The 16,474-nt window shown below is 47.7% G+C and overlaps 1 protein-coding gene across 1 annotated transcript in view; it reads left to right on the top strand.

The window, feature by feature from the left end:
• The first annotated feature begins 364 nt into the window (after positions 1-364).
• Positions 365-16,474, top strand: part of LOC120841970 — a 40,840-nt gene continuing 24,730 nt past the window's right edge. Inside the window, exon 1 of the mRNA XM_040212966.1 lies at positions 365-497. Coding sequence (XP_040068900.1) covers positions 365-497 — 133 coding nt within the window. The remainder of the gene's footprint in view (positions 498-16,474) is intronic.

The following is a 16,474-nucleotide window of genomic DNA, read 5'->3' on the forward strand; positions in this document are numbered from 1 at the left end:
ATATATATAACGCGAAATGACGTAACATTTGTAACTTCTACCGACATCGTTCAAGGCGTGCTGAAAAATCTAAGATGCACCATGAAAGTAATACCTGAATTCGTCTAAAGAGGATAGGATTTTTAGTCGTTCATGGAGTAAATGCGCAAATAAATAGTGTTAATAAAATAAACCGAATACAATTGAGTATATACCGGAAGCAAAAACTACAATGGTCATTGAATTTGGAACAAACGTTTTCTTCCGCAAACTTTTCAACACATGTGAAAACGCCCACGTATACATATTGAAATAAAAGACAGGACACCCTAGTTGCTTACAACACTTCCCGCTCCGCATTCCGGGAACAAGAAAGTTGAATGCCATGGAAGCTGCCTTGATCCGCATGTTGCTGGGAACAGCGTTCGTAGGCATGCAGTTGTCCCCGTACGTATTAGTAGTGGCAAATGACGAGGACCTTTATCAAACAGCTTTGGGAAGGGACCCCGGTATATGCGGTAAGTGAGACTTGGCACGAGATTTTAAACGATATTCCTAAAACTAAACGCGCGATGTTTATGCTAAACACTTGGAATCGGCATCGGTATTATCCGAAAGCCCTTGCTCGCCATACCACGGCGAGCAAGTGTTTCAAAATACGTCTTTGGCGCACCAAAACTCCAAGGAGGGCACGCCAACGAAAGGGCAACATAGAGAACGCGCAGTGAACGCGCGATCACGAGGCAGCCAAGCGCACGCAGTCATTGGCTGAAGTCGGGGGTAAACAAACGCACGCGGGCCGGGCGCGTTTGGGGGGCAAACAAGCGCACAAGGTGCGCAGGAGCAGAGAAACTTGCACGCCGTAATATTATCTCTTTAAAAGATGTTTCGCAGTTCCTCTTGTTTTGTGTATGCAGCGATATTTGTTACAAAAAAAAAAAAAAACAACATATAAGAAAAAAAAAAAAAAAAGAAATCACGCACCTACGTTCTGAAATGGCTTAATAAGGCAAAGAGCTGAACCTTTCGTTTCTGAAAAATCTTGTGAAGTGTGGGGTTCCTTTTTCTAAGGACAAATTGCGCTGCAATCCACTTGAATAGTGATCGGCTTAGGTTATAGAATAGAACAGAATAGGATATTTTTATTTCCGATGCATACATCTTCAAAAAGTAAGCCTCAACGGCTTGTGTACACCCGCAGGCGATATGAAGGTGAACGCCGGACCGTCGACCGGTCCGTGCTATCAGCGCCATGACGCGGCTGCCGTGCCGGCTCGCTTTCTTATCGCGCTCTTTGCCGAGAGTAAAGGCCGGTTCAGACACTTACGTTTGACTGCGTTGCGTCGAGGACCGAAAGCGAGTCACCGGCACATCTGTGCTTCGTATGAAGCGTGGAATCTAATTCAAGGAATCATGTTGGCACGCGATATAAGCAGTAGGAATGTCCTGGTTTTTCGCTGCCGCAACGCAGTCAAACGCGGTCAAACGCAACTGTCTGAACCAGGCTTAAAGGGGCGGTGCAATGATTTTAACACTGAACGAATGTGCAGCTTGTATTTTTTATATTGTTTACTTCGGCATAAGTAAGAGAAAAAGTGCCGCCATACCCCGAACTACCTCTATTTCGCTGCGTAATCGCAAAATAAAAAACGCTTTTTTTCCAACCTGCGGCCACATGGTGGCCGCAAATGGAACCTGCGGTGTGACGTCATTCGGAGTGGTTTTTGTAAGTGATAGTGTTAGGCAATTGTAAGCTTGATTTAAGGTTAAGTTTTAAAAAATCTTGTTGTTTAGGCATGCAGAAACGCTTCAAAAGCGTTTTTGCCACTAAAAGGGTATGAATTATTTGTGGCGCCATCTACCGCAAGTCAACAAACCCTGCCGTCATCCGTCCACGCCCGAGGCTCCTACGGCGGCTACACGAGCAACCCGGACGTTTCGTCTTTCCCTCGCTCGACGGAGTGCGTTGGTCGTGGTCCGTAGTTTCGTGGTACCGTTATTGTTCCTGGTGTCTCGACCTCGACTTCGACTTCGACTGCACGCCGCGTCGACTGCCCGCCGCACGAGTCCAACTGACTTACTATACACACTAAAAATTTCAACACCCATGTTCGTGTTAAAAGGGTGTTTTTCCGAGCTCACACCCTTCCTACACCATTTTTACATGATTTTTGAATATTCAAGGGTGTACGGAAAGGCCTACACCCTTCGTACATCCTTTTTACACCCTACGGCTACCGAAATCGTGTTAAGAGGGTGTTGCGGTGGTACACCCATGATTTCCGAATCGTCGAACTCGGAAACCGCCGAATTGCAGACATACGCGCCGACAGCAGAAGTCAAGAAGCAGCCTGCTCAATTTAGAGGATTTCGTGAAGTTCAAGTAAGCACAATGGGCAGCTGACATCCAAGCCAAGCCAACGCTCAAGTTGTTTTCAAGCCAGATGAATGCCGGCGTTGTGTACAAGCTCCTTGGTTGTTTACGTGCAAGCGACCACGAAAATAGCATCGGTTACTCACGCACTTCTGCTCAGAATGGTGAGACCACATCGGTTCTATTATGATACATTCCTTCTTATCCTGAGATGTACTAAAGCGAAGGCTAGACGTGCGAGGCGGTTCGGGCTCACAGCTTTACTGTGAGCCTGTACCCTAAAGGTCGGTTCCGACACTTGCGTTTGAGTGTGTTTGTCTGCGTTGCGTTTAGAACCGAAAACGAGTCACCGGCACATCTGTGCTTCGTATGAAGCGTGGATTCCAATTCAAAGAATCATCTTGGCACGCGATATAAGCAGCAGGGATGTCCTGGTTTCTCGCAGCCGCAACGCGGTCAAACGCAACTGTTTGAACCAGGCTTTACGTGGTTGTCCTGTGCTTGTCCTGTGCTTGTCCCTCGCGCTTTATTCTTTCGATTTTAAGTATTCATTTTCAACTCGCTCGCTTTAACAGTACTAGTAGATACTCAGGCTGCACGAGGGTTCGTGCAGTGCGACCATCTAGCGATGCTATGAGCTTGTGCTCGAACCTTGGCTTTAATGGGCAATCATCGGGGATATATGACACACGATGATGCCAAGTCTGTTCACGGCGGACTCTCGTGCTGTTCTGATTGGAGGAGAAGGGGCGTGTAAAAAATTGGCAAATGGAACATGGTTAGCGACAGCGCAAATATATGTTGGAAAAAGTTCAGAACATTGAAGTGCAGCAGCCTGAAACTTTGGAGTTAAGCAATTAGAGAATCATTTGAAGACATCTTTAGAGGTTCAGCCTTCTCTCCCCCCACACCAATATCGAAGGCTGCTAGGATATTGGTTCAGGCTAAGCCCTCTGTCTTTCAGTCAGCGAACTCGAGCCGTTCCACCTGACCTTGTTATTTCATAACAGATATGTTAGAAAATGGAATGCAGATTTTCTTTACACGGCCAAAACAAAGTGTTATCAAATAATACCTGCCATATTCATATTCTACATTTACAGACCGGGGCTGCCCCGCCTGTGGAGGGTGAAGATGCGAGCAGCCTCGAAGCCCACCAACAGTGGCTGTGTGCTGAGAGCGAAAGGTGGTGCCTGATGAAGGCCAGATTGATCTTCGAAAGGATGCGACTGCCTGCAAATGGCTACATGTGTTGACATTGATGGGCATATAGACTGCACAGAATGCTTATCCCTACCTGATGGATGCTAGGAGGGTATGCGTTCCATATTTTTTTACTGATCTCTATGACAATTGCTAAATTGCGCTTCCCCGTTCCGTGATTGCGGCTGCCGGACGACCATCTTGGGACACGGAAAATTAACCTTTTGGAGCGTTGCAGAGGCTGGCCGGCAGCGTGCTGAAGACATGTTTTTTGCTTGTTTGTCGTCATTGGGAGCGTTAAAGTGGCCCTGCAATAACTTTTTGACTGGTTTTTAATTTGGACCGAACCTGAGCGCATTGAACGTAGTAATTTAAAGAAACTTTTCTTTTCTCAAATTTCGCTTTATTTTAAAAGTTATAGGCAAATTAGACTTACAGAAACAAGCAAAAAATAACATCCTTCATGACGTCGTAGGTCCTGGTTTGAGTGGCCGTGAAGTAGTGAGCTCATCGAGCGCTCACGGCTGCCGCACTCAGTGTCAACGGCTCGAGAGGGTGCCACTAAAGCACGTGTTGACTAGGCTGTATGAAGCGGGCGGCCAGGGCAGCTCGCATTGCATTTGCCACGCGATTAAAGACTAATTCGGCATAACACTTCATTGGCCACAAACGACGGCAAACACGGGGTAAAGATCAGTTCAGAACGGGAGCCACTTCGCGCTGCCATACCGCCAAAGGGTCAAATCGCCAGCCAAGCCCGCGCCGAAAGCCTTGGGAACGCTCGGAACCGGTCGGATCCTCGAGCCGGTATACGACCGCAGCGCCACCGCGTACATCCGGGACCTTTCTAAGCCCATTGTTCGTCGGAGCCTCATCCCACTACGCCTTTCTAGTATGCGCCGTTTTTTTCACCGCTTGGTGGCGGGTTTGTCGACGGGTCATTTCTTGTTTCCGTACTTAATAAACTGCATTTGTTTCTTTTCTGATCTAAAATACTGAACAAAAACTACTTTCATACATAATTGAAACGGTTCGCGACACTTATATTTTGTATCGACTAAAAAAAATGCTTTTAGCGGCTCTGACCAGTAGTAAGCCCAGGACCAAAGACGTCACATATTCCGCGCTTTCGGCAACGCGGGTCGCCCTCGTAGGTGGAGGAGGTTTCCGCGTCGTCCGGTTAAAATATGACTCACTGATATTTAGTTATTCTCTTCGTGCCCACTGGCTTACCCGAACCCAAAGAGACGTGGAAACCGCAAAAGAGGTAGACGCTTAAGTATGATTGCAGCTCCCCTTTAAGTCCACACTCCTTTACTCCTACTCTGACGCTCCGAGTTTCATACTCCAGGCACAGCAACTAAACGGCGCATGGCGTACACACCAAATCTATTGACGAGCCGCACAAGCTCCTTCCCACCGCACGGTTATGACGAACCTGGCATCCCGTGGATACGGGTGGGAGAAGCCAAAATTATTTCGGTGGTAAATTAATTAAAGCCAGTGTAGAGCGGCAGGGTACAAAGTAAAAGAGACGGCGACGTTATGAAGTTTCTACGAACGTTTAAGTATTTCTGAGAGGTTTGGAGACTCGCTTCGAGCACGTGCGGGGAAAGGCACCTTGGCTGATCTATTTATTGACCGTGCAAGCTGTTTTCAGGCGAGATGCACAAACAAACCTTTCCCGCAATGCTAACTGATGCTTCGGCTTTCCAATCTAAGTATCTTTATTCGCTGCAGCTGGACTAAGCAGTTTAAAAAGGGCAGCCGTCCCACTGTCTTCTCGGCAACTTTTCTGTCGCCGAGCTATCAGCACGCTCGTTCGATAGATCACTTTGTTCTCAGGCAAGGCACATGAACAAACCTTTTCCGGAATGCTAATTGCTGTCTTGGCTTTCAAATCAAATTGTTTTTACCTGCTGGATTAACCACTAATGGACTGAAAAGGAGCAGCTGTCCGGCTACGCCTTTTGTTTCAACAATCTCAACAATGGCACAGCCATCTTGTTTGTGGACGTGACATCACGGAGTGCAAAGAAGTCACTTGTGCTCCAAGAAATGCTCGGAGCACGAAGAGCACGCTCGAGTGTCAGTCTCCGGCGGGGCTCCCCTCTGTTTAGTGAAAGGAGCGCCAAACGCTCGCAATGTGTAAACAATAAGAATTTCCTTTGAAAACGCATAAAATATTTTGCAACAGCGCGGCACCGCAGGAAAAAGGCACAACTTGTCGAACGTCGAGTCTCGCCGGTCTTGCGGCGTGATCAAAGCTTCCTTGGCCTGCCAAACTGCTGCGTCTCTGTGCCTTTTCACGCTTGGATACTTATCAAGAATCAATGCCATGGCAGAGCTTTGAAGGTATGTCGTACATACGCGTCTTCTCTATCACCCAGCTGTTCCAGCGAGTTGCTATCAATAGGAAACGAAATCGGTGGTTGCTATTATGGATTAACCATGGCTATGTTCCAAATCTACTCAAATGGATCACATGACAGCACAAATAGAGCAATGCTGTAGAAGAAGGTAGGTTTTCAAAGGCAAAAGTATGAAGCCCGTCCATATAGTTGTGTGCAATCTGTCGCCGTCGCCATAGCCTCCTACCCCTCCTTTTTCGCCACTGGATCATGCCCGCTTCTGGACTGCAAGTGCCGCAAGTTACAAATACAGTCGTAAGAGTAAAGTAAAATGCTGCTCCAGAGGCACATGCATCTTCATGCTCTTTGCACTCACGAAACAAATCCACACGGCGTTAATTCTTGATCGGTATTCAAGCGTGCGAAGACAAAGATGCAGCACTTTGGCATGCCAAGGAAGCTTTGATCATGCCGCCAGAACGGTAAGATTTGCGTTAGACGAGTTGCCCCTTTTTCTTGCGGTGCTGAGCTTTCGTAAAAATTTCCACGTGTTCTCAAACGCAATTCTCACCGTTCGGGGTTTTAACAAACTTCTTCGGTAAATGACAACGAACGAGCAGAAAACATGTCTTCAGCTTACTGCCGCCCAGCCTCCACGACGCTCCAAAATGTTGACTGATAATCTTTGTCCCAAGGTGGCCATCCGGTGGCCGCACCTGAGCTGCAACGACCAAGCGGAGACACGCAATCCAGCAAATTGTTGTGGAGATCAATGGTATTGCTTGCACGGCGTACTATTAGTCTTCAGAGCAAACACAAGTGTCGCTGCGGTCGCCACGTCTTGATTGGGTGAGGTGTACCGTGACGTCTGGTGACGGACTCCGCTTCGCGTTCTGGCATCTAGCTGGCATCTAGCTGGCTTCCCTGCGCCCGTTTCCTCACGATCGGAGGTTTGTGATCATGCTGACCTACTGTTCAGCGCTGCAATGCAATTTCCAAAAAGAAGCTGGTATCATATTCTACCACCCGAAAACTTCGAGATTAAAAAGAGCATGGACAGTCAGACTAAGGATGGGAAAGGCACCGTCAACATCGGCCGTTGTGAGCTGTAAGCACGTTGAGAAGCGGGGCTTCGTTTACCCAGTGTACAAGGCGCTGGGTGAGACTTATGCCGACAGAATTTTCATAGCTTTTCCAACCGTGTTTGTCACGTTTACCCTTATAATTGGGTTATAAGTATGGAAAGCTATCGGTGGAGGCAACTCCGTCGATGAACCCCCCCCGCCCCCTCCACACGATATAAGGCGGTTGTGCAAGGGGTTGTGGAAGCGGCGGTGTAAGTGTTTCAGACACTGAAATTCTGTTCTTTGCAGATTCATGAGTTAAGCACGAGACACATGCGCGAAAAATTCATCCGATCCGACAGTATGACTGCCTGATCCGAAAAATTTGGTCGCTTCAGGCGTCAGATCGGCGATCCGACATGCGTCAAACGCGCCAGATAGTTTCGCACGGCTGACGGATTGTCGGATGCGTCCAGCCAATGACAGCACAGCTAGTGCGAACGTCATGATGACATACTTGGTCTGTTGGGACGAATAAGAAAACGGGACGGGCGACGGGAAGCCGGACGCGTAGATCCCGCTGATCCATTCGAGAAAGATGGCCGCGGCAAGGAATGCACGCACTAACAAGAACGAGCTCCTAGCTTCGCTCGTGCGAGCTAAACCATCAATCTGGGACCAGAGATCTATGAACGCGGACCTCCGCTGGAGTGCTTGGAAGTTGGATCTCCTGGGCGGAGCTGAACGGATTGTTGTGTCGCTTGCAAGGTCGGAAGCGTGTGCGTGTGTCTCAATTCGGAGCGGCGTTCGGACTGTCGGATCGGACAATTCTGCCGTCCATTTGTCTCGCGCTTTTGGAGAACATCAGACCCCGCTTTGCGGGCATACAAATGGCATCTAAGTCAAAGGCCTTTGGGCTGTCTCACTTGTAATTTTCTCCCCATGGCCCAGAATATATTTAACATGTTGCTCGAGCAGAGTGCAGCTTTTTCGCTGAGACGTTTTTGTTTAGAAACAAAGTTGAAAAAAACCTCTTAATTTATTCAAATCATCAGCAGCGTTGATTGTGCGAGATGGAAATATACTGCAATGCTCCTGCAAGTGTGGTGGCATTTCTTCCTTTTCATATACCATCTGTGATTCATGCACTGTCTGCCCTGGAAACCATGCTCGGAATGTTGGTTGAAGTTTCGCCTGCAGCTACAGACCATACCTCAATAAGGCCGCATATAATAATTCGCATTTCCTACGTAAAATGCGCACACAAAAAAAAAACAAAAAAAAACGAAAGTAATATGCCGACAGCTAACGCCGTCTCGGCCTTTGTAGGGCGAGTGAGGGGGTAAATTTTGTCCTCAGCAGGACGTCACCCCGGCTCGCTGTAAAAGGTCGCCACCCAAACTTCTCGGTGCTAATACTCTCACCATACAATGCACCTGTTATTTGTTTGGCCCCTGGTCATGAAATCATTCTCAGTTTGCCATTCCATCTCACCGAGAGCCCGATTTTGGTCATTGAGGTCTCAACCGGCTTGCACTGAAGAAGTATTAGCGAGTTCGTTTCACGGCACCCGCAGCGTGGAGCGGGTTCGTTTCAGCCGGCACTCCACAAGTGGTTGCACTCTTCGAGTTCGTTTCATTGCTGACACCTCACGCGTGCATGCACTCGCTGCACCGAGAAAATCGAGATTGCGCCAAAATGCAATCCCGTCGTGCCTCGCTCCGGCTAGGCCGGCAAGGTGCTGGAGCAGATGACGAAAGTTTGTCTGCTACGATGTGTCGCAGAACTGAAAGGAAAAAAAGTAGGTTTCCTGATAGAAATTGCGTCCCGCGGGCAACGGAATCAAACGCGAGCTTGAACTGTGAGCGTCTCCTATTTCATGAAGGAAGCAGTTGACAAACCGTGCTTTATTTGGAGGTTTTAAGTCGCTCTGTTGCCGTAAAAACGCTGAAATATACCAGTGTGTAAAGAAATGCTCAGAACAAATGCATCAGCGGCCCCCGAGATATTTATCACCAACTTGTGCGGGTGAAAAATTGAACATTTGTCGACAAAACTGCCCCAGCAGAAACTTTGACTGCCCAATAAGCATCGGAGAAAGCTAAATTTAGTGATCTTACCCGAGGCTTGGGCAACATCATCATGTTTAACATTTACCTACTTCAGCTAACTTGCCCCGTCATATTTTGTTCGAGAAAGCTCTCGTTCTCGACGCCCTCACCAAAGCTAATATCTGATCCAGCTGTAATGACGATCGAAATCGAAAAGTTTTGCTGGGTATTCCAGCAGACTAGTTTTAAGGCGTACCCTTTCAGTGGTCCACGCATAATGCCATGCTGAAATGGATCAAGCTTCTGCTCGGACAGCATCATCCATTTTCTTCAGTGTAAACGGTTATGAGAATTGAAAGATCGCAACCAGCTGCTTTGTAGACAGCTGGTTGCGGAAATTTACGCGTCTGTAACTATCCTTATGACAGCCGAGTTGCTTGAAGTCATCGCAACTATAAACTACAGGCTGCAGCGACCAACGTTTGTAGATAAACGTTGGTAGCGACTGTACTCTCGCATTCCCACCCATCACTCCGAACAGCAAGGCGCCAGTTTCGGTTTGAGGTCGGTATTCTTTCTACAACATAGATGGCGGCAGCATCAGTCTTCCGCACTTGGTGCATTTGGCGAATTCGTTTGAGTCCAGTTCTCAGTGCAACACTCTGCGAGTGTGATGCATTCTGGGAGAGAACTCGAACGGTGCCAGTGCGTGTGAAGCGAACTCGCTATAAAATACCGCTACCAGACGCATCGTCTGCTAACATGAGGGAATAATAATGAGTTTGTTTGCTACTAGGTAGGTATCATTCTCTGACAGAAACAAAACGACGAACAGACTGGCAAGTCTGTTCGTCGTTTGACGAACAGACTTGTTCGTCGATTGTCCCTTTTTGGCTCTGCGAACAGAGCCAAAAAGGGACAATCATCTGCTATGAATTGTGTGCTGCGCAGAGTGAGATCAAAAACTAATAGAAATATGGAACATCGGCTATTTTACGGATGCAATTGTCCTGTGCTTCGTTTGGCTATGCTGATTTGTTTTCTGGCTGTGTGTAACTTGACACCCACTGGTGCTGAAAAAAGAGCTTGGGACAAGCACCCACCTTACCACGATATCAATCTCACTATCCGAAAGAGTATTGGATTTAATTACTGAGTGCCTTTTCCATTGACAAGAAGGCCCCAACATTTTTTAAGAACTCCAGTAGGGTTTTGTTGTTGCATCTTTATACTCGCAACTCATTCACTTTGCCAATTTCGTTTTTCTAGCCTGGCTCAGCTGGCAAGCTGAGTGGCGAGTCTGAAATTGTACCAATATTGTTTCCGGTCAGACTGTCCATTATTATTTATTGTTCTTCCCTGCTATTGTGATATGTCTGCACTGTAGTCATGACAGGGGCTTGAATGGTGGCTCCTACTTTCTACACATGGGTCCTAGGAAACATTTTGTAAGTGATGAGGTGCCCACAATCATGGGCGTCAGCAAAGTGGCGGAAAAGGGGGGGGGGGGGGGATTATTCTGAAGGGGTGTAGCTTTCAAACCTATAACTTTGAAAGAAAACAAGGTTTGCCCCCCTCCCCCTCCTTTTCCTGCAAAACGTACTGCAGATGCCCATGCCCGCAATCTAGGCCAACGGTTCTGGAAAGAGGGTTTGTGGAACCTCTCCGTAAAGGCATTTTAGGAGTCCGCAAAACTCTGCCGGCAATAATTTTTTTTAAAAATATGATTTGAGGCATTGAGTTGAGCCCAGTCCGGCCATGGCACATTCACAGCTCCGGGAGAAAAAGGAATCTACAGAAGAATACCTCTTTTCACTCTTCCCCTTTTTATTCTTGGTAAACACGTTTGCAGTCCACCCCCCCCCCTTTCCCCTTTTTTTACACTGCCTGGCGTCTCCCATCACTTCTGCCAGTCCAAAAAGGGTTTGCTTGCCACGATTGGCAGTTTCCTTCTTTTCTCTATAGCATCCTTTCTGCTAAAGTGGAAAGAGTGTAGACGGAGCTTCTTCCCCTCACCGTACCGTCTTAACCTGCAACATACTATACTCTCGGGAACAAGATAATAGCCTTGTATCTTTTCTGCCGCCACAAATGCTGTGCTTAGCATGTTTTTGGCAGAGCCTTTTGCTGCCACCACATGCCACGCTATGAAGTGGAGTGCCATGGTGTGTGCGTGCCACCTGTCGCATAAAGCAGTGCACTTTCAAACTGCATGGATGCAATGACGGCAGAAAAAACACCAGCAGAGCGGACAATACAGAGCATGTTATTAACAGCACTGGTTAATGCTCAATAAATCACAATCTGGATCATTACTGTAAAACCATTTATTTTTGCAAATCGGTCACAGAGGACATAATCGCGGCCACTAAATTTTGCGAATTCCAGACGCCTGCATTCAAACTCTTAAAGAGATTATAAAAGCAATTTCGAAATTTTATTTGATGTCTGAAATGGGCGTCGGGCTCATCTCAGACACTGTTGACCAAGTTCCAGCCCGAACAGAAGTTTGTGTGCCGCACCAATCAATTAAACAGTTGTGGTAATATTTGTGCGGGGACAATGCCTGAGACCCCCCCCAAGACGGCGGCAGAAAGGTGAACTAAAGTGCGCCGTCAAAGCGTGACGACAACGGGCTCCTCGTCAGGCGATTGCTTCAAACGGTTTAAACGAATGATGCGCTCTTGGTTTAGAATTCGGTAGTGAGATGTCATACAAAAAAGTAATTTGAATGTTGGATAATTTTTTTAAAGCTGTAGTTCGGAATTAATAGGTTTCATAGTGTGTATAGGAATAGGTTCCATAGCATGTGTAGCGTGTGGGATGGCAAGGAAGATGACTTGTGGAAATAAATGACAGCTGTATGCTGTGCCGGTTTTGAGACGGTAGTGTGTATGTTCTTTTTTGTTTTCCTTGTCTCAAGGAAACAAAATTTTGACAGCAAATTTTGAACCCTGCTAGTGTACACGTTTCTGATCCAAAACTGACTTCGAGACCCAGTAGGTTTCAAAGCCGGTTTCAAATAAGAAAACCAACGCAAAAGTCAACTTCGAAACCTGGGATGTTTTGAAGTGATTTTTGGCATTAGTTCCCGAAAAGATATGTCACCAGTTTGGTGGCCGGGAGCTAAAAGCATTTCATGCTTAAAATCATACTCATCAGTGCGGCCTTTATTATTCTCTGACTGAATCAATTCTGCTTTAATATGCAGGAGGGAACCATTTGGCTTTTCGAAGGCTTTACTGTGGTCATGGCGGCCTACTGGCTTTTCGGCTTCGCCCATGGCCAGAAGACGTACAATACGAGCTGCCTTCTTGAGAGGCTTTGTCTTATTCTAATCTACTCACAGCTACGGCCAGTTGCAATCAAGGTGATTAATACAATCAAGAAAACACCTGTAGCCTGATTGCTGATCACATAGTGCAATCGCCAAAGTCTGTGAAACTCCTGCCAGGATTGTTCCGATTTTCGAAATCATTAAAGGCTTTGTTTGTTTTTCTTGAGATGGCAGCTGCAAGTTGTGTGGCTCACATACCTAAGTATGCTTCAATTCATGACCAGCTTTATTCATTTATATTCATCACATTTCTCTAGTCCTCCGTGTTGTTTCCTAGTCATCAAACTATTAGGCACCTGTATGGAGTAGTTACATTTTGTTTTTACGTTTTTATCAAAACGGTTTGTGTCACCCTGTCTGGAATTCATCACCCTTGCTACGAAATGTCAAATTAATCTCACGTTGAGATACTTTTTAAAAGTGGAGATGACCGGCATTAAATGTTGTTTCTTTATCACTCCTGTTCATACTTTGTATATTACTTCAGTCAAAAGACACCACCAGTGTTCAATACGCCCCGTCCGAGCACAAGCTTTTCAGCCTGGACAAGGTGAGCGTGAGTGAGCACGTACTAAGCAGTACCGAAGGTAATGAGCGTGCACTGCTGCATTTTCAAAGTTTCATAAATGCTCTTTTTTAGAAAAAAATAAAAGCCAGGCATTGTTGTGGTATATTCAAAACATTGTGGCTTTCTTGAAGAATGCGGGCATTCTGAAGGTGTTGCCGAAGGCTTGCCAGGGTGACAGCGCGGTCGAAGGCGACAAGTGCGAGCTAGTACACGCTCTATCGCAAGCTCTTGTTCTGCGAAAGCGCTTCTCAAAGTCGCTCTTGCATGCCTGTAGCCTTTGCTGCCCTACAGTGGTAATGGTAGGCAACTCCGGCTGACACAAGAAATCATCCAATCGCTGCCACACTCCGTTTCCCTTTAAAGCGCTGGTGAACCGAAATTTGGATTTCAGAAAACGATGCAGAAGCCGTAGGCGGGACGCTACAATCCCTAAAACACTACTCGTAGTCACAAGGCGATATCTCGAATGGACGGCCGTATTTTTGGAGAAAGAGGTTGAGATTGAACGAGGCCGATGAGGCGCGTGACGTCAAGATATCTCGTTTTCTCCTCTCTGCTTCGCCCCCTCAAGGCGGCGAAACGGAGAAGACGCGAGGTCGTTCCCTTTCCTTCTCGAAGAAACAAGACAAACAAATCTGTCAAATGCGCCTCCTATTTTTAAAAGTAAGGTCATCCATTCGAAATACCGCTGTATGAGTGATGTTTTGGTATTTGTAGCATCTTGTTACACGCTTTTGCCGCCGTGTTTTATGGAATCCAGATTTCGGTTCAACATCCCTTTAAGTGCAAGTGAAACTGAAATGCCAAGAATGAGCACGTTGTCCTGAACGACAGTTGCACTGCACAAGCACGCATGCTTAGCAACATTCAAAGCATGGAGCTTGCTCTTAAAGCCTCTGCATCAGGCTTCCTGTTGCAGCTCGTGGTACCGAAGCAAGCTTTTGGGCAGACACTTTTTTATAAGCAGAAACTTCACCTGGCACCGCAGAGCTCCGACCGGTACTCGGAGTACTTAGTTGCTGTACTTTAGATAAAACAGAAGGGCAACAGGTGAAGTAGAAACTTCACCTGCACCGCAGTGCTCCGACCAGTACTCGGAGTACTTAGTTGCGGTATTTTAGATAAAACAGAAGGGCATTGAGCAGTGCAAACTACGATTATTGTCAGGTAAGAAGTATTCAGTTGCAGTAATTGTTTTGCTTTACATACAAAAAGGCTGGAGTATGCTTAAATGCTGGGCTAGCAACCGATTGCTACCAGGGGCCCTATGCTACACGACGGGACCAAGCGGAATCAAGGGACCGGGAGCCATCCAGCGACCTGGATGCAAAGATGGGTTCAGCTTTCACGGGATTGGTGCCACCTGGATCTTGTCCCAAAGGGCCAGCAGCAGCTGGATAGCCTCGCATTGCGATGCGGGGATGGGGATGCCGAGCGAGCTCGGGGCATGCCGCCCACTCAGTGTGAGGGCCAGGTGCTCCCACTGACTGGCTAGGTGCATGTTGATGAGTTCCTGGAAGGTGTTGTTTACACTTAGCAGCCGGAGCTTGGCGTTTGATGCGTACGGCGGCACCCCCAGTGCCAGCTAGTACCCCTTGCGAATAATCACGTCCATCTTGCCCTTACCTCTCGACAGCAGGTCAGGTTGAGATACGGATTGGCGCAGGCGATGTGGCTCTGACGAGTGGTTGGGTCAGCCGGATCAGGTCCGACTCCTAGAGCCCGTGTCTGTGACTCGTTATCCTTCTCACCATGCGCATGACTTGCGTGGTTGTCTTGACGAGTCGGTCGACCGTGTACTTGGCTCCGCCGTCCCGCTGGAGGTGAAGGCCCCAGTATCCGAACCCGCTTCACCACCGGCACGGGGGTACCATCCTTTAACGTGAGGCGGATGTCCGCCTTCTTCTTCTTCGGGAATTGGCTTGCCCGCGCGGAGGAGCAACAGCTGAGACTTATCGGGGGCGCGCTGGAGGTTGCCGGCCTCGAGGTAGTTCTGCACCGTCTCAATGACTTCTTCGAGGAAGTCTTGCCTCCCGCTGTCCGATCCCGACGTAGCCCAAATCGTCAGGTCGTCCACATAGAGTGGCATAGAGTGTATGCTTCATCCGGGGAATCCGTTCCAGTAGAGGAGGCGGCTTGCACATCGCCAGGTAACAAGGTGGGTGACAGGACCGAGCCTTGCCAATTGCCCTTGCTCGGTATCGGGATGGTGCTTGTGCGGATGGACTCGATTCCGATGGTGGCCATCCAGTTGCTCAGGAAGTCCCGCACATAATCATACATCCGGGGCCCGCACCCAGTTGAGGCCAAGTTCTCGAACACCAGCGTGTGACTGATGTTGTCAAAGGCGCCCTTTATATCCAGGGCCAGGACCGCCCGCGTTGTCGTACAGGAGATTCTGTCAAGGATATCCTCCTTGATCTGAAGCAGGACATCCTGCGTGGAGGCGTGACCAGAACCCGAAAATGGTGTTCATGGTGGCATTGAGTTCAATACAGGATGGTCCCCTCAAAAATCGCTGTAAACAGCTCATCAGGGCATGGGCATTTAAAAAACTGAAATGGAGTGTCCAGGTCTGTGACGCTCGGCAGTATACCTGATAACCTCTATTTCTTTTGGATCCTTTTCAAGGGAGTATATTTTCCACTTCGGGGCACTTTTCTTGTTTCTGGCACTTACTACTGCAGGAACTGTTTCACCCTCACTTTCTTCTTTGCTTTCACAGCACTCATTTGATGTTAATGTGGAAGGGAATTGGGCGGATTCCACTCTTCGTTCCTACGTAAAATGTGCTGGCGTCCAATACCTGCCACAAAAAGGGTACTTAAGATTCCAAAAATGACTAAGAGTGTGCAAACATATGATGCCAGCATTTCTTTTTTTTTTTTTTTTCCAATGAGCAACATTATATTATGCCAAAACTCTCCCTAAATGCACACTGCATTTCACAGCGCGCTAAACTCTGCCGGAAAAATCGGCGCCTGCACGCAAAGGGGCGTCGTTTCCATCAGCAGTGTATTTTACCTTGTGAAATTTTAAGGCGCTCCTTTCTTTTGCAGCTAGAACATCCTTAAAAATACTAAAAATGCGTTCGCCACGGACGACCGAGTCTTCCGCTGGCAAACGCTGTCGTTTGCGTACGATACGCCTTGAAATTTTCACCCCATGGTCGATCAGGCGCCGATTTTTCCGGTTGCTTTCCCATACCTTGAGCCACCCAGAAACACCGCGCGCCCCCGTAAATAAAAAAAAAAGAATGGAACGGCATTGAGTGTTTTGTTTACTTACCGACTTTGTGCGTGGACCGCGCCACGTTGCGCTGCCTGATGCACCCGCGTTTTGGAACTAATTCAGTTGACAGTTCCCTCCGAAGATGAAGCCACTGAAGCCACGGCGGTAATCGTACTGGTAGGCTGTTCCCTTTCGAACGGGCGGAAGAAGACTACGAAAAATTCGGCAGCGAACGGGCGGAAACTCGATTACGTACAGCTTCAGTAGTCGACGCTTTGTTTTCTCGATTGCGTTCGCGGCGTTCACCGTGGACTCG

Source organism: Ixodes scapularis, unplaced genomic scaffold (genome assembly GCF_016920785.2).
Source record: "Ixodes scapularis isolate PalLabHiFi unplaced genomic scaffold, ASM1692078v2 PGA_scaffold3__209_contigs__length_174095766, whole genome shotgun sequence".
NCBI lineage: Eukaryota > Metazoa > Arthropoda > Arachnida > Ixodida > Ixodidae > Ixodes > Ixodes scapularis.